The sequence below is a fragment of the Salvelinus fontinalis genome, chromosome 2 (assembly GCF_029448725.1).
Source record: "Salvelinus fontinalis isolate EN_2023a chromosome 2, ASM2944872v1, whole genome shotgun sequence".
Classification (NCBI taxonomy): Eukaryota; Metazoa; Chordata; class Actinopteri; order Salmoniformes; family Salmonidae; genus Salvelinus; species Salvelinus fontinalis.
Window position 1 is genome coordinate 2843174 of NC_074666.1, and position 26113 is coordinate 2869286.

The 26113-nt window shown below is 51.1% G+C and overlaps 1 protein-coding gene across 1 annotated transcript in view; it reads left to right on the forward strand.

Annotated features, from left to right (window-relative positions):
• Nucleotides 1-26113, forward strand: part of trabd2a (TraB domain containing 2A) — a 135461-nt gene that overhangs the window by 104587 nt on the left and 4761 nt on the right. Inside the window, exon 6 of the mRNA XM_055944221.1 lies at nucleotides 17227-17505. Coding sequence (XP_055800196.1) covers nucleotides 17227-17505 — 279 coding nt within the window. The remainder of the gene's footprint in view (nucleotides 1-17226; nucleotides 17506-26113) is intronic.

A 26113-nucleotide genomic window follows, 5' to 3' on the forward strand; every position in this document is an offset into this window, starting at 1 on the left:
CAGCTGCTCCTCCACTCCACACAGCTGCTCCTCCACTCCACACAGCTGCTCCTCCACTCCACACAGCTGCTCCTCCACTCCACACAGCTGCTCCTCCACTCCACACAGCTCCTCCACTCCACACAGCTCCTCCACTCCACACAGCTCCTCCACTCCACACAGCTCCTCCACTCCACACAGCTCCTCCACTCCACACAGCTGCTCCACTCCACACAGCTCCTCCACTCCACACAGCTCCTCCACTCCACACAGCTCCTCCACTCCACACAGCTCCTCCACTCCACACAGCTCCTCCACTCCACACAGCTCCTCCACTCCACACAGCTCCTCCACTCCTCACAGCTCCTCCACTCCACACAGCTGCTCCACTCCACACAGCTCCTCCACTCCACACAGCTCCTCCACTCCACACAGCTGCTCCACTCCACACAGCTCCTCCACTCCACACAGCTCCTCCACTCCACACAGCCCCTCCACTCCACACAGCTCCTCACTCCACACAGCTCCTCCACTCCACACAGCTCCTCCACTCCACACAGCTGCTCCACTCCACACAGCTGCTCCACTCCACACAGCTGCTCCACTCCACACAGCTGCTCCACTCCACACAGCTGCTCCTCCACTCCACACAGCTGCTCCTCCACTCCACACAGCTCCTCCACTCCACACAGCTCCTCCACTCTACACAGCTCCTCCACTCTACACAGCTCCTCCACTCCACACAGCTCCTCCACTCCACACAGCTCCTCCACTCCACACAGCTCCTCCACTCCACACAGCTCCTCCACTCCACACAGCTCCTCCACTCCACACAGCTCCTCCACTCCACACAGCTCCTCCACTCCACACAGCTCCTCCACTCCACACAGCTGCTCCTCCACTCCACACAGCTGCTTCTCCACTCCACACAGCTCCTCCACTCCACACAGCTGCTCCACTCTACACAGCTGCTCCACTCTACACAGCTCCTCCACTCTACACAGCTCCTCCACTCCACACAGCTCCTCCACTCCACACAGCTCCTCCACTCCACACAGCTCCTCCACTCCACACAGCTCCTCCACTCCACACAGCTCCTCCACTCCACACAGCTCCTCCACTCCACACAGCTGCTCCACTCCACACAGCTCCTCCACTCCACACAGCTCCTCCACTCCACACAGCTCCTCCACTCCACACAGCTCCTCCACTCTACACAGCTCCTCCACTCTACACAGCTCCTCCACTCCACACAGCTCCTCCACTCCACACAGCTCCTCCACTCCACACAGCTCCTCCACTCTACACAGCTCCTCCACTCTACACAGCTCCTCCACTCTACACAGCTCCTCCACTCCACACAGCTCCTCCACTCCACACAGCTCCTCCACTCCACACAGCTCCTCCACTCCACACAGCTCCTCCACTCCACACAGCTCCTCCACGCCACACAGCTCCTCCACTCTACACACCTCCTCCACTCTACACAGCTCCTCCACTCTACACAACTCCTCCACTCTACACAGCTCCTCCACTCTACACAGCTCCTCCACTACACACAGCTCCTCCACTCCAGACAGCTCCTCCACTCTACACAGCTCCTCCACTCTACACAGCTCCTCCACTCTACACAGCTCCTCCACTCTACACAGCTCCTCCACTACACAGCTCCTCCACTCTACACAGCTCCTCCACTCTACACAGCTCCTCCACTCCACACAGCTCCTCCACACAGCTCCTCCACACAGCTCCTCCACTCTACACAGCTCCTCCACTCCACACAGCTCCTCTACTCTACACAGCTCCTCCACTCTACACAGCTCCTCCACTCCACACAGCTCCTCCACTCCACAGCAGCTCCTCCACTCCACAGCAGCTCCTCCACTCCACAGCAGCTCCTCCACTCTACACAGCTGCTCCACTCTACACAGCTGCTCCACTCCACACAGCTGCTCCACTCCACACAGCTCCTCCACTCCACACAGCTCCTCCACTCCACACAGCTCCTCCACTCCACACAGCTCCTCCACTCCACACAGCTCATCCACTCTACACAGCTCCTCCACTCTACACAGCTCCTCCACTCTACACAGCTCCTCCACTCCACACAGCTCCTCCACTCCACACAGCTCCTCCACTCCACACAGCTGCTCCTCCACTCCACACAGCTGCTCCTCCACTCCACACAGCTGCTCCTCCACTCCACACAGCTGCTCCTCCACTCCACACAGCTGCTCCTCCACTCCACACAGCTGCTCCTCCACTCCACACAGCTGCTCCTCCACTCCACACAGCTGCTCCTCCACTCCACACAGCTCCTCCACTCCACACAGCTCCTCCACTTCACACAGCTGCTCCACTCTACACAGCTGCTCCACTCCACACAGCTCCTCCACTCTACACAGCTCCTCCACTCCACACAGCTCCTCCACTCCACACAGCTCCTCCACTCCACACAGCTCCTCCACTCCACACAGCTCCTCCACTCCACACAGCTCCTCCACTCCACACAGCTCCTCCACTCCACACAGCTCCTCCACTCCACACAGCTGCTCCACTCCACACAGCTCCTCCACTCCACACAGCTCCTCCACTCCACACAGCTCCTCCACTCCACAGCAGCTCCTCACTCCACACAGCTCCTCCACTCCACACAGCTCCTCCACTCCACACAGCTCCTCCACTCTACACAGCTCCTCCACTCTACACAGCTCCTCCACTCTACACAGCTCCTCCACTCCACACAGCTCCTCCACTCCACACAGCTCCTCCACTCCACACAGCTCCTCCACTCTACACAGCTCCTCCACTCTACACAGCTCCTCCACTCCACACAGCTCCTCCACGCCACACAGCTCCTCCACTCTACACAGCTCCTCCACTCCACACAGCTCCTCCACGCCACACAGCTCCTCCACTCTACACACCTCCTCCATTCTACACAGCTCCTCCACTCTACACAACTCCTCCACTCTACACAGCTCCTCCACTCTACACAGCTCCTCCACTACACACAGCTCCTCCACTCCAGACAGCTCCTCCACTCTACACAGCTCCTCCACTCTACACAGCTCCTCCACTCTACACAGCTCCTCCACTCTACACAGCTCCTCCACTCTACACAGCTCCTCCACTCTACACAGCTCCTCCACTCTACACAGCTCCTCCACTCCACACAGCTCCTCCACACAGCTCCTCCACACAGCTCCTCCACTCTACACAGCTCCTCCACTCCACACAGCTCCTCTACTCTACACAGCTCCTCCACTCTACACAGCTCCTCCACTCCACACAGCTCCTCCACTCCACAGCAGCTCCTCCACTCCACAGCAGCTCCTCCACTCCACAGCAGCTCCTCCACTCTACACAGCTGCTCCACTCTACACAGCTGCTCCACTCTACACAGCTGCTCCACTCCACACAGCTGCTCCACTCCACACAGCTCCTCCACTCCACACAGCTCCTCCACTCCACACAGCTCCTCCACTCCACACAGCTCCTCCACTCCACACAGCTCCTCCACTCTACACAGCTCCTCCACTCTACACAGCTCCTCCACTCCACACAGCTCCTCCACTCCACACAGCTCCTCCACTCCACACAGCTCCTCCACTCCACACAGCTGCTCCTCCACTCCACACAGCTGCTCCTCCACTCCACACAGCTGCTCCTCCACTCCACACAGCTGCTCCTCCACTCCACACAGCTGCTCCTCCACTCCACACAGCTGCTCCTCCACTCCACACAGCTGCTCCTCCACTCCACACAGCTCCTCCACTCCACACAGCTGCTCCACTCTACACAGCTGCTCCACTCTACACAGCTCCTCCACTCTACACAGCTCCTCCACTCCACACAGCTCCTCCACTCCACACAGCTCCTCCACTCCACACAGCTCCTCCACTCCACACAGCTCCTCCACTCCACACAGCTCCTCCACTCCACACAGCTCCTCCACTCCACACAGCTCCTCCACTCCACACAGCTCCTCCACTCCACACAGCTCCTCCACTCCACACAGCTCCTCCACTCTACACAGCTCCTCCACTCTACACAGCTCCTCCACTCTACACAGCTCCTCCACTCCACACAGCTCCTCCACTCCACACAGCTCCTCCACTCCACACAGCTCCTCCACTCCACACAGCTCCTCCACTCTACACAGCTCCTCCACTCCACACAGCTCCTCCACTCCACACAGCTCCTCCACTCCACACAGCTCCTCCACTCTACACAGCTCCTCCACTCCACACAGCTCCTCCACGCCACACAGCTCCTCCACTCTACACACCTCCTCCACTCTACACAGCTCCTCCACTCTACACAACTCCTCCACTCTACACAGCTCCTCCACTCTACACAGCTCCTCCACTACACACAGCTCCTCCACTCCAGACAGCTCCTCCACTCTACACAGCTCCTCCACTCTACACAGCTCCTCCACTCTACACAGCTCCTCCACTCTACACAGCTCCTCCACTCTACACAGCTCCTCCACTCTACACAGCTCCTCCACTCCACACAGCTCCTCCACACAGCTCCTCCACACAGCTCCTCCACTCTACACAGCTCCTCCACTCCACACAGCTCCTCTACTCTACACAGCTCCTCCACTCTACACAGCTCCTCCACTCCACACAGCTCCTCCACTCCACAGCAGCTCCTCCACTCCACAGCAGCTCCTCCACTCCACAGCAGCTCCTCCACTCCACAGCAGCTCCTCCACTCTACACAGCTGCTCCACTCTACACAGCTGCTCCACTCCACACAGCTGCTCCACTCCACACAGCTGCTCCACTCCACACAGCTCCTCCACTCCACACAGCTCCTCCACTCCACACAGCTCCTCCACTCCACACAGCTCCTCCACTCCACACAGCTCCTCCACTCTACACAGCTCCTCCACTCTACACAGCTCCTCCACTCTACACAGCTCCTCCACTCCACACAGCTCCTCCACTCCACACAGCTCCTCCACTCCACACAGCTCCTCCACTCCACACAGCTGCTCCTCCACTCCACACAGCTGCTCCTCCACTCCACACAGCTGCTCCTCCACTCCACACAGCTGCTCCTCCACTCCACACAGCTGCTCCTCCACTCCACACAGCTGCTCCTCCACTCCACACAGCTCCTCCACTCCACACAGCTCCTCCACTCCACACAGCTGCTCCACTCTACACAGCTGCTCCACTCTACACAGCTGCTCCACTCTACACAGCTCCTCCACTCTACACAGCTCCTCCACTCTACACAGCTCCTCCACTCCACACAGCTCCTCCACTCCACACAGCTCCTCCACTCCACACAGCTCCTCCACTCCACACAGCTCCTCCACTCCACACAGCTCCTCCACTCCACACAGCTCCTCCACTCCACACAGCTCCTCCACTCCACACAGCTCCTCCACTCCACACAGCTCCTCCACTCTACACAGCTCCTCCACTCTACACAGCTCCTCCACTCTACACAGCTCCTCCACTCCACACAGCTCCTCCACTCCACACAGCTCCTCCACTCTACACAGCTCCTCCACTCCACACAGCTCCTCCACTCCACACAGCTCCTCCACTCCACACAGCTCCTCCACTCTACACAGCTCCTCCACTCCACACAGCTCCTCCACGCCACACAGCTCCTCCACTCTACACACCTCCTCCACTCTACACAGCTCCTCCACTCTACACAACTCCTCCACTCTACACAGCTCCTCCACTCTACACAGCTCCTCCACTACACACAGCTCCTCCACTCCAGACAGCTCCTCCACTCTACACAGCTCCTCCACTCTACACAGCTCCTCCACTCTACACAGCTCCTCCACTCTACACAGCTCCTCCACTCTACACAGCTCCTCCACTCTACACAGCTCCTCCACTCTACACAGCTCCTCCACTCCACACAGCTCCTCCACACAGCTCCTCCACACAGCTCCTCCACTCTACACAGCTCCTCCACTCCACACAGCTCCTCTACTCCACACAGCTCCTCCACTCTACACAGCTCCTCCACTCCACACAGCTCCTCCACTCCACAGCAGCTCCTCCACTCCACAGCAGCTCCTCCACTCCACAGCAGCTCCTCCACTCCACAGCAGCTCCTCCACTCTACACAGCTGCTCCACTCTACACAGCTGCTCCACTCCACACAGCTGCTCCACTCCACACAGCTCCTCCACTCCACACAGCTCCTCCACTCCACACAGCTCCTCCACTCCACACAGCTCCTCCACTCCACACAGCTCCTCCACTCTACACAGCTCCTCCACTCTACACAGCTCCTCCACTCTACACAGCTCCTCCACTCCACACAGCTCCTCCACTCCACACAGCTGCTCCTCCACTCCACACAGCTGCTCCTCCACTCCACACAGCTGCTCCTCCACTCCACACAGCTGCTCCTCCACTCCACACAGCTGCTCCTCCACTCCACACAGCTGCTCCTCCACTCCACACAGCTGCTCCTCCACTCCACACAGCTCCTCCACTCCACACAGCTCCTCCACTCCACACAGCTCCTCCACTCCACACAGCTGCTCCACTCCACACAGCTCCTCCACTCCACAGCAGCTCCTCCACTCCACAGCAGCTCCTCCACTCTACACAGCTGCTCCACTCTACACAGCTGCTCCACTCCACACAGCTGCTCCACTCCACACAGCTCCTCCACTCCACACAGCTCCTCCACTCCACACAGCTCCTCCACTCCACACAGCTCCTCCACTCCACACAGCTCCTCCACTCTACACAGCTCCTCCACTCTACACAGCTCCTCCACTCTACACAGCTCCTCCACTCCACACAGCTCCTCCACTCCACACAGCTCCTCCACTCCACACAGCTGCTCCTCCACTCCACACAGCTGCTCCTCCACTCCACACAGCTCCTCCACTCCACACAGCTCCTCCACACAGCTCCTCCACTCCACACAGCTGCTCCACTCCACACAGCTCCTCCACTCCACACAGCTCCTCCACTCCACACAGCTCCTCCACTCCACACAGCTCCTCCACTCCACACAGCTCCTCCACTCCACACAGCTCCTCCACTCCTCACAGCTCCTCCACTCCACACAGCTCCTCCACTCCACACAGCTCCTCCACTCCACACAGCTCCTCCACTCCACACAGCTCCTCCACTCCACACAGCTGCTCCACTCCACACAGCTCCTCCACTCCACACAGCCCCTCCACTCCACACAGCCCCTCCACTCCACACAGCTCCTCACTCCACACAGCTCCTCCACTCCACACAGCTGCTCCACTCCACACAGCTGCTCCACTCCACACAGCTGCTCCTCCACTCCACACAGCTGCTCCTCCACTCCACACAGCTGCTCCTCCACTCCACACAGCTGCTCCTCCACTCCACACAGCTCCTCCACTCCACACAGCTCCTCCACTCTACACAGCTGCTCCACTCTACACAGCTGCTCCACTCTACACAGCTCCTCCACTCTACACAGCTCCTCCACTCCACACAGCTCCTCCACTCCACACAGCTGCTCCACTCCACACAGCTCCTCCACTCCACACAGCTCCTCCACTCCACACAGCTCCTCCACTCCACACAGCTCCTCCACTCCACACAGCTCCTCCACTCCACACAGCTCCTCCACTCCACACAGCTCCTTCACTCCACACAGCTCCTCCACTCTACACAGCTCCTCCACTCTACACAGCTCCTCCACTCCACACAGCTGCTCCACTCCACACAGCTGCTCCACTCCACACAGCTGCTCCACTCCACACAGCTGCTCCTCCACTCCACACAGCTGCTCCTCCACTCCACACAGCTGCTCCTCCACTCCACACAGCTCCTCCACTCCACACAGCTGCTCCACTCTACACAGCTGCTCCACTCTACACAGCTCCTCCACTCTACACAGCTCCTCCACTCTACACAGCTCCTCCACTCCACACAGCTCCTCCACTCCACACAGCTCCTCCACTCCACACAGCTCCTCCACTCCACACAGCTCCTCCACTCCACACAGCTGCTCCACTCTACACAGCTCCTCCACTCCACACAGCTCCTCCACTCTACACAGCTCCTCCACTCTACACAGCTCCTCCACTCTACACAGCTCCTCCACTCCACACAGCTGCTCCACTCTACACAGCTGCTCCACTCTACACAGCTCCTCCACTCTACACAGCTCCTCCACTCTACACAGCTCCTCCACTCCACACAGCTCCTCCACTCCACACAGCTCCTCCACTCCACACAGCTCCTCCACTCCACACAGCTCCTCCACTCTACACAGCTCCTCCACTCTACACAGCTCCTCCACTCTACACAGCTCCTCCACTCTACACAGCTCCTCCACTCTACACAGCTCCTCCACTCTACACAGCTCCTCCACTCCACACAGCTCCTCCACTCCACACAGCTCCTCCACTCTACACAGCTCCTCCACTCTACACAGCTCCTCCACTCTACACAGCTCCTCCACTCCACACAGCTCCTCCACTCCAGACAGCTCCTCCACTCCAGACAGCTCCTCCACTCCACACAGCTCCTCCACACAGCTCCTCCACTCTACACAGCTCCTCCACTCCACACAGCTCCTCCACTCCAGACAGCTCCTCCACTCCACACAGCTCCTCCACTCTACACAGCTCCTCCACTCCACACAGCTCCTCCACTCCACACAGCTCCTCCACTCCACACAGCTCCTCCACTCCACACAGCTCCTCCACTCCACACAGCTCCTCCACTCTACACAGCTCCTCCACTCCACACAGCTCCTCCACTCCACACAGCTCCTCCACTCCAGACAGCTCCTCCACTCTACACAGCTCCTCCACTCCATACAGCTCCTCCACTCCACACAGCTCCTCCACTCCACACAGCTCCTCCACTCCAGACAGCTCCTCCACTCTACACAGCTCCTCCACTCCACTTAGCTGTCAGACTGGTGGTACAGCGTGACGCCAGTGTCTGGTGGTACAGCGTGATGCCAGTGTCTGGTTGTACAGCGTGATGCCAGTGTCTGGTGGTACAGCGTGACGCCAGTGTCTGGTGGTACAGCGTGACGCCAGTGTCTGGTGGTACAGCGTGACGCCAGTGTCTGGTGGTACAGCGTGACGCCAGTGTCTGGTGGTACAGCGTGACGCCAGTGTCTGGTGGTACAGCGTGACGCCAGTGTCTGGTGGTACAGCGTGACGCCAGTGTTCTATGTAACTTAACATAAACACATGATAGAACAATCATGGGCTCCCGAGTGGCATAGCGGTCTGAGGCACTATATCTCAGTGCTAGAGGCGTCACTACAGACCCTGGTTCAATTCCAGGCTGTTTCACAACCGGCTGTGATTAGGAGTCTTATAGGGCGGCGCACAATTGGCCCGGGGTAGGCTGTGATTGTAAATAAGAATTTGTTCTTAACTGACTTGCCTAGTTAAATAAAGGTAAAATATTCCAACTAAGCTTGTTAAATGTTAGTCCCTCACTCCAACAATGAAAGATGGCAAATCAGGCCATATTAAGAATATATTATTTAACTAAACAGTAATCGCACAATGAACAGATGAAAGTCAATTCACTCATTCATTTTACACACAAAATATTCCATATAAGATGAAGGCCTCTATTTGATCAAACCTAGTGGTAAATCACAATGCTGGCGGTAACCCTATTTGGTCTCGGGGTGTGTTAGAAATAGTTTAGCAAATTTTTTTTACAGACGGAATTATGAGCGCAAGAGTTGGCGGTGGCGGGAAAGGGCTGGGTTTAAAATAATAAACAACTTGTAGGTATGACGAGAGCTTGGCCACTCACTGGCCAATGAACGCATGAACGCATGGCTTAATACTGCATACGTTTGTCTCAAGACGGTGTTTACGTTGTCATCAACTCCCTTCCAAGATGGCGCAGAAGTAAGACGTGTCTGTTTTTTTCCCGTGTAAATATTCAGTCTTTTTTGTGTTTTTTTTTATACATTTCATTATATTTCAATCTCAACCAATTTCCAAAGACTGGTGACATCCAGTGGAAGCGGTAGGAACTTTCTGCCCATTCATCGCCATTTACCCGGTGTTGCCTTAGCTCTCCCAATCAACACCTGTAATTGCTTTATGCCTATACAAAGCTCAATGTGCTTTGTATACTGTTGTTTAGGGCAGCTGTCATTGTTTTATTTTACTGTGGAGCCCCTAGTCCTGCTCAACATGCCTCAGATAGCCCCCTTGTCCCACCCCCCACACATGCGGAGACTGCACCTAGCTTAACTGGCGCCTCCAGAGATGCAACCTCTCTCATCGTCACTCAATGTCTAGGTTTACCCCCAGTGTACTCGCACCCTTCCATACCCTTGTCTGTACACTATGCCCTGAATCTATCCTACCACGCCCAGAAATCTGCTTCTTTTATTCTCTGTTCCCAAAGCACTAGACAACCAATCGTATAGCCTTTAGCCGTACCCTCATCCTACTCCTCTGTTCCTCGGGTGATGTAGAGGTTAACCCAGGCCCTGTGTGTCCCCAGGTGCTCTCATTTGTTGACTTCTGTAACCGTAAAAGTCTTGGGTTCATGCATGTTAACATTAGAAGCCTCCTCCCAAAGTTTGTTTTACTCACTGATTTAGCACACTCCCCTAACCCTGATGTCCTAGCCGTGTCTGAATCCTGGCTTAGGAAGGCCACCCAATTACAGCATTTTCTGTCAAGACGGTGCTTACCATCTTAAATCAGTATGCCCCTTTCAAAAGAAAATTCACTAAGAACAGATACAGCACTTGGTTCACTCCAGAATTGACTGGGAAAAAAACACCCTGTGGTGTACTGCACTAGCTTCGAATAGTCCCCGTGATATGCAACTTTTCAGGGAAGTCAGGAACCAATACACACAGTCAGTTAGGAAAGCAAAGGCTAGCTTTTTCAAACAGAAATTTGCATCCTTTAGCACTAATTCCAAAACGTTTTGGGACACTGTAAAGTCCATGGAGAATAAGAGTACCTCCTCTCAGCTGCCCACTGCACCAAATCCAGACAGCTGATGTTCTGAAAGAGCTGCAAAATCCAAATCTGGATCCTTACAAATCAGCTGAGCTAGACAATCTGGACCCTCTCTTCCTAAAATTATCCGCCGCCATTGTTGCAACCCCTATTACTAGCCTGTTCAACCTCTTTCGTATCGTCTGAGTTTCCTAAAGATTGGAAAGCAGCAACGGTCATCCCCCTCTTCAAAGGGGGAGACACTCTAGACCCAAACTGCTACAGACCTATATCCATCCTGCCCTCCCTTTCTAAAATCTTTGAAAGCCAAGTTAACAAACAGATCACCGACCATTTCGAATCCCACCGTACCTTCTCCGCTATGCAATCTTGTTTCCGAGCTGGTCACGGGTGCACCTCAGCCACGCTCAAGGTACTAAACGATATCATAACCGCCATCGATAAAAGACAGTACTGTGCAGCCGTCTTCATCGACCTGGCCAAGGCTTTCGACTCTTGTCAATCACCGTATTCTTATCGGCAGACTCAACAGCCTTGGTTTCTCTACTGCCTCGCCTGGTTCACCAACTACTTCTCAGATAGAGTTCAGTGTGTCAAATCGGAGGACCTGACCTCTGGCAGTCTCTATGGGGGTGCCACAGGGTTCAATTCTCGGGCCGAGAATCGCTCTTGCTGCGGGTAATTCTTTGATCCACCTCTATGCAGACGACACCATTCTGTATACATCTGGCCCTTCTTTGGACACTGTGTTAACAAACCTCCAAACGAGCTTCAATGCCATACAACACTCCTTCCGTGGCCTCCAACTGCTCTTAAATGCGTGGCTGGTCCTCTCTACATATTCGTTGCCAAACCCACTGGCTCCAGGTCATCTATGAGTCTTTGCGAGGTAAAGCTCTGCATTATCTCAGCTCACTGGTCACCATAGAAACAATGACTGGAACAAATTGCAAAAATCACTGAAGTTGGAGACTTATATCTACCTCACTAACTATAAGCGTCAGCTGTCAGAGCAGCTTACCGATCAATGCAGCTGTACACAGCCCATCTGTAAATAGCCCATCCAACCAACTACCTTCCTCATTCCCATAATTGTTTTAGTTTTTCTGCTCTTTTGCACACCAGTATTTCTACTTGCACATCCTCATCTGCACATATATCACTCCAGTGTAAATGGCTAAATTGTAATTACTTCGCCACTATTAGTCTATTTATTGCTGTCCCGAATATTAGGTGTGGAAGGTCGGAGTCAGGCGCAGAGGGTTCAATAATAGACGATTTAATTCTCTCCGTCAAAAACAAACAGTTACGCCAAACACAGGGCGCAGCAACACTGACCCGCCCAAACACACAGGGCAAAAAGATCTGTAGCTTCTCCAGTCTCCCTGCGTGGCTATCTCTCCCTGGTGATCAGCTGTATCTTCTCCAGTCTCCCTGCGTGGCTATCTCTCCCTGGTGATCAGTTGTATCTTCTCCAGTCTCCCTGCGTGGCTATCTCTCCCTGGTGATCAGTTGTATCTTCTCCAGTCTCCCTGCGTGGTTATCTCTCCCTGGTGATCAGCTCTAGCAACCTTTCAGTTCCTGGCACTTGAGGGCGCCAGACTGCCCCGCATCACGCACTCCTATCATCCATTACGCACACCTGCCTTCCCTCGTCACGCGCATCAGCGATTTTGGATTCACCTGGACTCACTCATCACCTGTTTATTACCCCCCCTATATTTATCATGTTCCGTGCTCTGTTCCTCGCTTTTCTGCATGAATTGTTTTTCATTTGTTTGTGTAACTCGTTTGCTGACGCTGTTCCTGTCTCGTTACATATCCGTTCCTTATTAATTGTTTGACTCACCGTACCTGCTTAGTCTCTTCGGCGTCAACCCATGTGATAATTAGATAATTATCTTTACATGGAAAACCAAGTCTATCAAAATTCCAGTCATTCCAATTAATTTAGTAACCTTTGATCTTCTACAACAGGACTTGAAAATATAGAAATATAGATTAGCCAAATTGTTTTACCTGAGCATAACCCCAAAAACTAGAAACTTATTAGCCAGCCCTACTCTGTTGTTTATGATTTAGTTGTCATGGACGACTGATTGGGGCTCATGGATTCCAGTTGGAAAATAAATGCTGTGCTCATGGAATGGCTTTGAGCACTACTGAAAAGGGCTGTTTACATGTGGAAACATGAATGTCATATGCTACATTTGCTACAGGAATATATTGTTAACCTTTTAGTTGGTGACTCTTTGATATCTTGATAAAATGCAGCTGATTAAGTTGATCAACGTGAGCGAGTTTGTGTCTGTTAGGCCTATGGATAAAAAAAAAAAAGATCAGCAGGAAATAGATTGAGCAGTAAAAGCCCCATTCGCGGTCTCCTTAAAACAAACTGTTTTTGTGACCGTACGGAGCACAATGCCACGGAGGAGGTTAGAAGGGACGAACTCTCTCAAACTGTTATCCCATAGAGGCCGGGATTTGAACTATACAGCTGTTGCAAGAGACGCATTTTTCACTGACTGTCCACTGGTCGCAAAAACAATGATTGACAGGCAGCTTAAAACATCTTCAATTCAACCATTACTGGGTTAAAATACACATACTGTATACAAAAACATACGGAATACAACTAATATTGAGTTACACCCACGTTTGCCCTCAGAACAGCATCAATTCCACAGGGACGCTGGTCCATGTTGACTCCAATGCTTCCCACAGTTGTGTCAAGTTGGCTGGAGGACCAGTCATGATTCACACAGGAAACTGTTGAGCGTGAAAAACCCCCAGCAGGTTTGCAGTTCTTGACACACTCAAACCGTGTCACCTGGAACCTACTACCATACTCCGTTCAAAGGCACGTCAATCTTTTGTCTTGCCCATTCGCCCTCTGAATGGCATACGTACACAATCCATGTCTCCATGTGTCTCAAGGCTTAAAAATCCTTCTTTAACCACCTGTCTCCTCCCCTTCATCTACACTGACTGAAGTGGATTTAACTGGTGACATCAATAAGGGATCATAGCTTTCACCTGGATTGACCTGGTCAGTCTATGTCATGGAAAGAGCAGGTGTTCCTAATGTTTTGTCCACTCAGTGTGTATTTGAACAGCCATCCACAACAAACCCAATCCGTAAGGTGCAAATAGCTAAATGAGAGAGCAGCAGTTTGATTCACATCAATGCTCTATGTAGATATCAATAATAAGTCCGTATCGCCCGTGGACTACACCACCGCTGTCATCCTTACCTCCAAGCGTTTATTCAAGTTGCATCATCATTGGATGCCGACAGCAGTCGTACCATCGGAAGACAGGACAGTAGCCTGTCTTGTCCTGCTCTTTTCCTGCAATTCATCAAACACATTTGGTGTGTCGTCATAGTGGTTGGTCTCTGATTGGTGGTCTTCATTTGGTGTGTCATCATAGTGGTCTCTGATTGGTGGTCCTCATTTGGTGTGGCATCATAGTGGTCTCTGATTGGTGGTCATCATTTGGTCAGACTCGCGCAAGTGTTACCAACAAAATTAAATTTAATTAAACTTACGCCTTTTTTTAAATGCTGATTTGATTATCGTTGTCACGATCGTCCATGGGAGAGAGATAGGACCAAGGCGCAGCGTGTAAATAATGCATCTTCTCTTTATTTAGGAGATGAACTAACGAAGCAAAACAACAAATCCAAGACCGTGAAACCAAAACCGACTAAATGCAAAACATGCAAACCTGAAACAGACCTAGACACAGACTAAGACACCGACTAAATCAATGACCCAACAAACACATGATGCCTATGGCCGCCTAAAATATGGCTCCCAATCAGAGACAAATGAAAGACATCTGTCTCTGATTGAGAAACCACTCAGGCAACCATAGACATACCTAGAAACCCTCACTAAACCATAGACATACCTAGACATACTCACTCAACACAAAACCACACACACAAAACCCAACAACCCCTTAACCATATAACCACCCAAACACAAACCTTCCCCATGTCACACCCTGACCTAACAAACATAATAAAGGAAACAAAGATAACTAAGGCCAGGGTGTGACATAACCCCCCCCTTAAGGTGCGAACACCGGGCGCACCAACACAAAGTCTAGGGGAGGATCCGGGGTAGGCCTTAATATGGCGGCGGCTCGGGTGCAGGACGTGGCCCCCACTCCACCATAGTCGATCTCCGCTTCGGTGTCTCTGGTAGATCCTGGCTGAATGGCGGATTCAGCCGATCATGGCTGGCGGGCGACTCTGGCTGATCATGGCTGGCGGGCAACTCTAATGGCTCGTGGCAGACGGATGGCTCAGATGGCGCTGGGTAGACGGATGGCTCAGATGGCGCTGGGCTAACGGATGGCTCAGATGGCGCTGGGTAGACTGGCAGCTCTGACGACTCGGGGCAGACTGGCAGCTCTGACGGCTCGGGGCAGGCTGGCTGCTCTGACGGCTCGGGGCAGACTGGCAGCTCTGACGGCTCGGGGCAGACTGGCAGCTCTGACGGCTCGGGGCAGACTGGCAGCTCTGACGGCTCGGGGCAGACTGGCAGCTCGGGGCAGACTGGCAGCTCGGGGCAGACTGGCAGCTCTGACGGCTCGGGGCAGACTGGCAGCTCTGACGGCTCGGGGCAGACTGGCAGCTCTGACGGCTCGGGGCAGACTGGCAGCTCTGACGGCTCGGGGCAGACTGGCAGCTCTGACGGCTCGGGGCAGACTGGCAGCTCTGGCCGGCTGAGACGCACTATAAGCCTGGTGCGTGGTGCCGGAACTGGTGGTACCGGGCTAGGGACACGCACCTGAAGGCTAGTGCGGGGAGAAGGAACAGGGCATACTGGACCCTGGATACGCACATTAGGCCTAGTGCGTGGTGCCGGAACTGGTGGTGCCGGGCTGGGGCCACACATCTCAGGGCTAGTGCGGGGAGCAGCAACAGGACACACTGGGTTCTCAAAGCGCACTATAGGCCTAGTGCGTGGTACCGGCACAGGTGGTACCGGGATGAGGACACGCACCTCAGGGCGAGTGCGGGGAGAAGCAACAATGCGAACAGGGCTCTGGTGACACCCTGGAATCCTGGGGCGTGGTGCCGGAACTGGTGGTACTGGGCTGGGGCGGGAAGGTGTTACAGGAGGTGTAGGACTAGGAATGCACACAGGAGGCCTGGTTCGTGGGACTGTCATTCCCAGACGGTTAGCACGCAACTCAGGACGAGCATGGAGAACTGACTCAGGTAACATCACCTCCCGCACACGCTCTGTCGGGTGGATGTCGTTCCTCACGCACCAACACAGCAGGTCCCTCTTTTCACTCTCCTCCAAACTCCTCAATAAATCCTTAACAGTCTCTGTATCCTTCCCATTGCTCACCTCCAGTATCTGCACAACGGGCTCTGGCTCCCTCCTTTCACGCTGCTTGGTCCTGAATGGTTGGGTCATTCTGTCACGATCGTCCATGGGAGAGAGAAAGGACCAAGGCGCAGCGTGTAAAAATTGCATCTTCTCTTTATTTAAGGAGATGACCAAACGAAGCAAAACAACAAATCGAAGACCGTGAAACCAAAACCGACTAAATGCAAAACATGCAAACCTGAAACAGACCTAGACACAGACACAGACTAAGACACCGACTAAATCAGTGACCCAACAAACACATGATGCCTATGGCCGCCTAAAATATGGCTCCCAATCAGAGACAAATGAAAGACATCTGTCTCTGATTGAGAAACCACTCAGGCAACCATAGACATACCTAGAAACCCTCACTAAACCATAGACATACCTAGACATACTCACTCAACACAAAACCACACACACAAAACCCAACAACCCCTTAACCATATAACCACCCAAACACAAACCTTCCCCATGTCACACCCTGACCTAACAAACATAACAAAGGAAACAAAGATAACTAAGGCCAGGGTGTGACAATCGTTGAGAAAACAGAAACAGAAAGGTGTCGCAAACATCTTTTCGGGAATTTAAAAGTCATTCTAGAATTTAAAAGTCATTCTAGAATTTAAAAGTCATTCTAGAATTTAAAAGTCATTCTAGAATTTAAAAGTCATTCTAGAATTTAAAAGTCATTCTAGAATTAATAATTACTTTTTCAAAAGTATCCGTAGTTTGATTACAGTATGTTTGCTGGTAATTTAACAGTTACAGTTTTTGGATAACCCGTTACATGTCATCAGTTACTCCTCAACCATGACTGTTTAGATGTTAAATCCAAGACCTTTTACCAACTGCTCTCTATTTCTAACTTTACTCTCTCCATCACCACAGTCGATCGATATCGGCCCCCGACCAGACGGGTCATTCTCTGGGTCGGGACCTGGATGAGTCCACATACCTGGAGCCTTTCCTCCACGAGCTTCATGATGAGGAGCAACAGCACCCTCTGCAGGACAACCCGCGACCCAACATACTGCCGCCTCGTCACTCCCACAGCCTGGAGCTGATGGACAAGATGGACCGCAAGCTGAAGAAGAAACGGCGTAACAAACAGAGGAAACACCAGAGAAACGGACAGTTTAATGACCTCTGGGTTCGCATCGAAGAGAGGTGAGATGGTTGTGCTGTGTGTTGCTGATCTAGTGAGAAAAAACCCTAAAGATTTTAGTACTACAATGATATGAGTGTACAGTCAGTTAGGTCGTAGGTTCAATTCCCACAGAGATCGCTTTGGATAAAAGCATTTGCTAAGTGGTATATATTAAATAACTATGGGGGATGATTAGCATACCAGCATCTGATTGGGTCGACAGGTAGACTACTGGTTAGAGTGTTGGTACCGGTAACCGCAAGGTCGCTAGATCGAATCCCTGAGCTGACAAGGTAAAAATCGTTCTGCCCCTTGAACACGGCAGTTAACCCACTGTTCCTAGGCTGTCATTGTAAATAAGAATTTGTTCTTAACTGACTTGCCTGGTTAAATACTGGTTAAATAAATATATTATGATGTTATGTTCCTTAAATGGTGACATCACAGGTATTACATTCTCCTCGTCAAGACAGTTGGTCCAGTTGAGAAGCAAATCTCGTCCTCGGTCGCTATCACTTTACGGCTTAAAGTCTGGCCAGTGTACTTGTCAGTACTGGGTGTTACTGCTCTGTCAAGGGGGATCTAACCTGTAACTGACACTTCCTGTTAGAGAGACCATGGCAGGCACAACCACCCATCATATCACATCACAAACCACCCCATTAATACGTTTCCCGCCCCCCCTCAACATACATGTTATTTATGGGAATTTGTCAAGACTGGTTCTCTACTGTTTCAGTGTTATGGAAAGGAAATACGTCTAGGAAGATTATAGCTGCAGGCAAGGGAACGTTGTGACAAAAACGTGTTCCTATTTTCACAAATTTGTCTAAGATCACAAAGAGAGCATTGTTAAATTTGCTATAAAGAATAACCACACAATTGTTAACATGGTTGATTCTCTGACTGACTGGTTATATATAAATATAGGGTCAGTTTCCAAAAACCCGGGACTGAAAAGCTCAATGGAAACGGTCAATTGATAAGGGAAAACAGCCTTTAGTTGTATATAAAATATCCAGGAAAAATTATAGACAAAAGTCATGTTATATCTTGACCGATTGAGCTTTTTAACTGTCAAGGCTGACAAAGAGATGAATGCTAAATTCAAAAATAATCCTTTAAGTCATTCAGTTGTCTTCCTCCACGCGGCCAATAGGAGTTGTTAAATCTATCCTGAGGCAACGGGGCGAATGGGTGGCAACTGTCTCCTGATTCGAACCGGCCAGCCGTTTGTTGAGCCAGCCGTTTATTCTCCATCATGTTGACACAGATGGAGGGTATGAATGAAATTAATGAATTAATTAATGAAACAATTTATCCCAACTTCCCTTTCTGTGTTTCTGCCTGCTGAAAGTCCAGGATATGTCAGATGGACGGCTCGCTCCAGTCCTCGACTCCTGGCAGTCAGAAACCGCCTGTTTCCAGACTTTATTTATTCTCCATGGAAAATAAAGCTGAACAATTAGAATGCATTCCAAATGGCACCCTATTCCCTCTGGGCCCTGGTCAACAGTAGTGCACCCTATTCCCTATAGACCCTGGTCAACAGTAGTGCACCCTATTCCCTCTGGGCCCTGGTCAACAGTAGTGTACCCTATTCCCTCTGGGCCCTGGTCAACAGTAGTGTACCCTATTCCCTATAGGCCCTGGTCAACAGTAGTGCACCCTATTCCCTATAGACCCTGGTCAACAGTAGTGCACCCTATTCCCTCTGGGCCCTTGTAAACAGTAGTGCACCCTATTTCCTATGGGCCCTGGTCAACAGCAGTGCACCCTATTCCCTATGGGCCCTGGTCAACAGTAGTGCACCCTATTCCCTCTGGGCCCTGGTCAACAGTAGTGCCCCCTATTACCTATAGACCCTGGTCAACAGTAGTGCCCCCTATTACCTATAGACCCTGGTCAACAGAGTGCACCCTATTCCCTATAGACCCTGGTCAACAGTAGTGCACCCTATTCCCTATAGACCCTGGTCAACAGTAGTGCACCCTATTCCCTCTGGGCCCTGGTCAACAGTAGTGCACCCTATTCCCTATAGACCCTGGTCAACAGTAGTGCACCCTATTCCCTCTGGGCCCTGGTCAACAGTAGTGCACCCTATTCCCTATAGACCCTGGTCAACAGTAGTGCACCCTATTCCCTCTGGGCCCTGATCAACAGTAGTGCACCCTATTCCCTATAGACCCTGGTCAACAGTAGTGCACCCTATTCCCTATAGACCCTGGTCAACAGTAGTGCACCCTATTCCCTCTGGGCCCTGATCAACAGTAGTGCACCCTATTCCCTATAGACCCTGGTCAACAGTAGTGCACCCTATTCCCTCTGGGCCCTGGTCAACAGTAGTGCCCCCTATTACCTATAGACCCTGGTCAACAGTAGTGCACCCTATTCCCTCTGGGCCCTGGTCAACAGTAGTGCCCCCTATTACCTATAGACCCTGGTCAACAGTAGTGCACCCTATTCCCTCTGGGCCCTGGTCAACAGTAGTGCCCCCTATTACCTATAGACCCTGGTCAACAGTAGTGCACCCTATTCCCTCTGGGCCCTGGTCAACAGTAGTGCCCCCTATTACCTATAGACCCTGGTCAACAGTAGTGCCCCCTATTACCTATAGACCCTGGTCAACAGTAGTGCACCCTATTCCCTATAGACCCTGGTCAACAGTAGTGCACCCTATTCCCTATAGGCCCTGGTCAACAGTAGTGCACCCTATTCCCTATAGGCCCTGGTCAACAGTAGTGCACCCTATTCCCTATAGGCCCTGGTCAACAGTAGTGCACCCTATTCCCTATAGACCCTGGCCAACAGTAGTGCACCCTATTCCCTATAGGCCCTGGTCAACAGTAGTGCACCCTATTCCCTATTGACCCTGGTCAACAGTAGTGCACCCTATTCCCTATAGGCCCTGGTCAACAGTAGTGCACCCTATTCCCTATAGACCCTGGTCAACAGTAGTGCACCCTATTCCCTATAGGCCCTGGTCAACAGTAGTGCACCCTATTCCCTATAGGCCCTGGTCAACAGTAGTGCACCCTATTCCCTATAGGCCCTGGTCAACAGTAGTGCACCCTATTCCCTATGGGCCCTGGTCACTATAAAGGGTATGGGGACAGAGCCATAGACCCTTGTCACTATAAAGGGTATGGGGACAGAGCCATAGACAATCCCAGTCCTGAAATGAAAACCTCCTGATGTTTCTAGACACATGTAGTCTACTGAAGGTCTGGAAAATGTTTTTATTAATATTCTGGACTTTGATCCAGGAACGGTAGCCTGCAGAGTTTCTCTAAACATATGGCAGTTTGTACCAAAACAGAATAAAATGGATACTTATTGTGAATGTACCTTTCTAAAAGGAACAGGCATAGGTTGTATCCAAGAAAGCTACCTGCTGTTGCCAAGACCAATCAATGAGAAGGAAATATTACTAAGTACAAGCATATGCCCGGTGATGAAAAGAGTTCCAGACTGATTAAATATGCTGGGTAACTTGGACCTCTGGTCAGTCCAAAGTGAGTCTGAAAAGGCACCCTATTCCCTATATAGTGTACTACTTTAGACCAGTGTCCTATGGGCCCTGGTGCACTATTTAGGAATTATGTTTCCATTTGGAATGCTCCCTAGTCATCACAGGCCTGCTGACATTCACCATTTTACTAGGGTTCAGTCCTTTCCTTTCAAGTTGAAATATGTGGCAATTACAACTTCAATTTAACATTTGTATAATGAATTTAATTAGATTGTTAGAATTTCTGTATATTTTTTATTTTCTTTACTAATGGGGGTTAGTTACTGGGTTGGCTTTTCTCTCAACCAATGACAGCAGGCAGAGGAACCGGTCTGTTTGTTGTGATTGGCTGAGACCCAGTCAGCCCATCCCCAGTTCCTGGTTCTAACAGGCATGGCTACATTAGAGAGGACACACTCTTTTCAAGCCATTTCGCCTGGTGGGCGCTGCTATGGATTGGCCATAGATTTTAGCGCAAATACCGGTGAGTCAGTCAGTGTCGATAACTAGCTGAGTACTCGCTCATGTCCGGATTGTGTAATCTATTCAACACATCGCTAAACCGTAGAGTACAGACTGGTCTAACCTCAGTAACGGACGATACTGATTCATCAGAAAAAAATATGAAATAAACAACTGGAATCGCTGAATTCACGTTATGTTCGCTATTTCATGCGGCCACAGAATAGACAGAAGCCAAACAAATGATTGTGGGTTCCAATTTCGCATTGTTTAAAATTGAGATATATCATTCACGCAAAGTAATGAGACTGGGCGTGTAAATATGGTCAAATTGGTCTCGTGTATAGGCCCTCGAACACATAAACTACAATAAAACTAAAACCAGCAGATTAACAGTTTTTAATGACGCCAGCAACGCAAATAATTAATCTCAGTGATTGACAGGTATCCTATATACACTACATTACCGAAAGTATGTGGACAACTACTCGTTGAACATCTCATTCCAAAATCATGGTATTAATATGGAGTTGGTCCCCCCTTTGCTGCTATAACAGCCTCTACTCTTCTGGGAAGGCTTTCCACTAGATGTTGGAACATTGCTGCTATAACAGCCTCCACTCTTCTGGGAAGGCTTTCCACTAGATGTTGGAACATTGCTGCTATAACAGCCTCCACTCTTCTGGGAAGGCTTTCCACTAGATGTTGGAACATTGCTGCTATAACAGCCTCCACTCTTCTGGGAAGGCTTTCCACTAGATGTTGGAACATTGCTGCTGTAACAGCCTCCACTCTTCTGGGAAGGCTTTCCACTAGATGTTGGAACATTGCTGCTGTAACAGCCTCCACTCTTCTGGGAAGGCTTTCCACTAGATGTTGGAACATTGCTGCTATAACAGCCTCCACTCTTCTGGGAAGGCTTTCCACTAGATGTTGGAACATTGCTGCTATAACAGCCTCCACTCTTCTGGGAAGGCTTTCCACTAGATGTTGGAACATTGCTGCTGTAACAGCCTCCACTCTTCTGGGAAGGCTTTCCACTAGATGTTGGAACATTGCTGCTGTAACAGCCTCCACTCTTCTGGGAAGGCTTTCCACTAGATGTTGGAACATTGCTGCTGTAACAGCCTCCACTCTTCTGGGAAGGCTTTCCACTAGATGTTGGAACATTGCTGCTATAACAGCCTCCACTCTTCTGGGAAGGCTTTCCACTAGATGTTGCAACATTGCTGCTGTAACAGCCTCCACTCTTCTGGGAAGGCTTTCCACTAGATGTTGGAACATTGCCGCTATAACAGCTTCTACTCTTCTGGGAAGGCTTTCCACTAGATGTTGGAACATTGCTGCTGTAACAGCCTCCACTCTTCTGGGAAGGCTTTCCACTAGATGTTGGAACATTGCTGCTGTAACAGCCTCCACTCTTCTGGGAAGGCTTTCCACTAGATGTTGGAACATTGCTGCTATAACAGCCTCCACTCTTCTGGAAGGCTTTCCACTAGATGTTGGAACATTGCTGCTGTAACAGCCTCCACTCTTTTGGGAAGGCTTTCCACTAGATGTTGGAACATTGCTGCTATAACAGCCTCCACTCTTCTGGGAAGGCTTTCCACTAGATGTTGGAACGTTGCTGCTATAACAGCCTCCACTCTTCTGGGAAGGCTTTCCACTAGATGTTGGAACGTTGCTGCTATAACAGCCTCCACTCTTCTGGGAAGGCTTTCCACTAGATGTTGGAACGTTGCTGCTATAACAGCCTCCACTCTTCTGGGAAGGCTTTCCACTAGATGTTGGAACATTGCTGTTATAACAGCCTCCACTCTTCTGGGAAGGCTTTCCACTAGATGTTGGAACATTGCTGCTGTAACAGCCTCCACTCGTCTGGGAAGGCTTTTCACTAGATGTTGGAACATTGCTGCTATAACAGCCTCCACTCTTCTGGGAAGGCTTTTCACTAGATGTTGGAACATTGCTGCTATAACAGCCTCCACTCTTCTGGGAAGGCTTTCCACTAGATGTTGGAACATTGCTGCTGTAACAGCCTCCACTCTTCTGGGAAGGCTTTCCACTAGATGTTGGAACATTGCTGTTATAACAGCCTCCACTCTTCTGGGAAGGCTTTCCACTAGATGTTGGAACATTGCTGCTGTAACAGCCTCCACTCTTCTGGGAAGGCTTTCCACTAGATGTTGGAACATTGCTGCTATTACAGCCTCCACTCTTCTGGGAAGGCTTTCCACTAGATGTTGGAACGTTGCTGCTATAACAGCCTCCACTCTTCTGGGAAGGCTTTCCACTAGATGTTGGAACGTTGCTGCTATAACAGCCTCCACTCTTCTGGCAAGGCTTTCCACTAGATGTTGGAACATTGCTGCTGTAACAGCCTCCACTCTACTGGGAAGGCTTTCCACTAGATGATGGAACATTGCTGCTATAACAGCCTCCACTCTTCAGGGAAGGCTTTCCACTAGATGTTGGAACATTGCTGCTATAACAGCCTCCACTCTTCTGGGAAGGCTTTCCACTAGATGTTGGAACATTGCTGCTGTAACAGCCTCCACTCTTCTGGGAAGGCTTTCCACTAGATGATGGAACATTGCTGCTATAACAGCCTCCACTCTTCAGGGAAGGCTTTCCACTAGATGTTGGAACATTGCTGCTATAACAGCCTCCACTCTTCTGGGAAGGCTTTCCACTAGATGTTGGAACATTGCTGCTATAACAGCCTCTACTCTTCTGGGAAGGCTTTCCACTAGATGTTGGAACGTTGCTGCTATAACAGCCTCCACTCTTCTGGGAAGGCTTTCCACTAGATGTTGGAACATTGCTGCTATAACAGCCTCCACTCTTCTGGGAAGGCTTTCCACTAGATGATGGAACATTGCTGCTATAACAGCCTCCACTCTTCTGGGAAGGCTTTCCACCAGATGTTGGAACATTGCTGCTATAACAGCCTCCACTCTTCTGGGAAGGCTTTCCATTAGATGTTGGAACATTGCTGCTATAACAGCCTCCACTCTTCTGGGAAGGCTTTCCACTAGATGTTGGAACATTGCTGCTATAACAGCCTCCACTCTTCTGGGAAGGCTTTCCGCTAGATGTTGGAACATTACTGCTACAACAGCCTCCACTCTTCTGGGAAGGCTTTCCACTAGATGATGGAACATTGCTGCTATAACAGCCTCCACTCTGCTGGGAAGGCTTTCCACTAGATGTTGGAACATTGCTGCTATAATAGCCTCCACTCTTCTGGAAGGCTTTCCACTAGATGATGGAACATTGCTGCTATAACAGCCTCCACTCTGCTGGGAAGGCTTTCCACTAGATGTTGGAACATTGCTGCGGGGACTTGCTTCCGTTCAGCCACAAGAGCATTAGTGAGGTTGGACACTGATGTTGGGCCATTAGGCCTGGCTCGCAGTCTGCGTTCCAATTCATCCCGAAGGTGTTTGATGGGGTTGAGGTCAGGATTCTGTGCAGGCCAGTTAAGTTCTTCCACACCGATCCCGACAAACCATTTCTGTATGGACATCGCTTTGTGCACAGGGGCATTGTCATCCTGAAACAGAAAAGGGCCTTCTTCAAACTGTTGCCACAAAGTTGGAAGCACAGAATCGTCCAGAATGTCATTGTATGCTGTAGCGTTAAGATTTACCTTCACTAGAACTAAGGGGCCTAGCCCGAACAATGAAAAACATTATTCCTCCTCCACCAAACTTTACAGTTGGCACTATGCATTGGGGCAGGTAGCGTTCTCCTGGCATCCCCCAAACCCAGATTCCTCCGTCGGACTGCCAGATGGTGAAGCGTGATTCATCACTCCAGAGAGCGTGTTTCCACTGCTCCAGAGTCCAATGGGGGCGAGCTTTACACCACTTGGCATTGAGCATTGTGATCTTAGGCTTGTGTGCGGCTTCTCGATCCTGAAAACCCATTTCATGAAGCTCCCGACGAACAGTTCCTGTGCTGACGTTGTTGCTTCCAGAGGCAGTTTGGAACTTGGTAGTGAGTGTTGTAACCTGGGGACAGATTTTTACACGCTACGCGCTTTAACACTCGGCGGTCCCGTTCGGTGAGTTTGTGTAGCCCACCGCTGAGCCGTTGTTGCTCCTAGACGTTTCCACTTCACAATAACAGCACTTACTAGTTGACCGTGGCAGCTCTATCAGGGCAGAAATTTTACAAACTGACTTGTTGGAAAGGTGGTATCCTATGGCGGTCCCACGTTGAAAGTCATTGAGCTCTTCAGTAAGGGCCATTTTACTACCAATTTTTGTCTATGGAGGTTGCATGGCAGTGTGCACATTTTTATACACCGGTCAGCAACGGGGGTGTGGCTGGAAAAAGCTGAATCCACTAATTTGAAGGGGTGTCCACATACTTTTATATATAGAGTATATATTATACATCGTTCACTTTTGGGAAAGCTACCAAGTGGCTGGACCAGTTATCTAATGTTAATTTGAACACATCTAAATTATGTTCTTATAAGAAAGATTGTCAGCTATAAAGTGTAAACCTGCTAGAGTTTAATTTACCAATGAGGTCCCAGGCGGAGGGTTCGCAACTGAATGTGGACACGCATTGAATCCCACACCTACAGTCCACTATCTGACAACAGTCCACTACCTGACAACAGTCCACTACCTGACAACAGT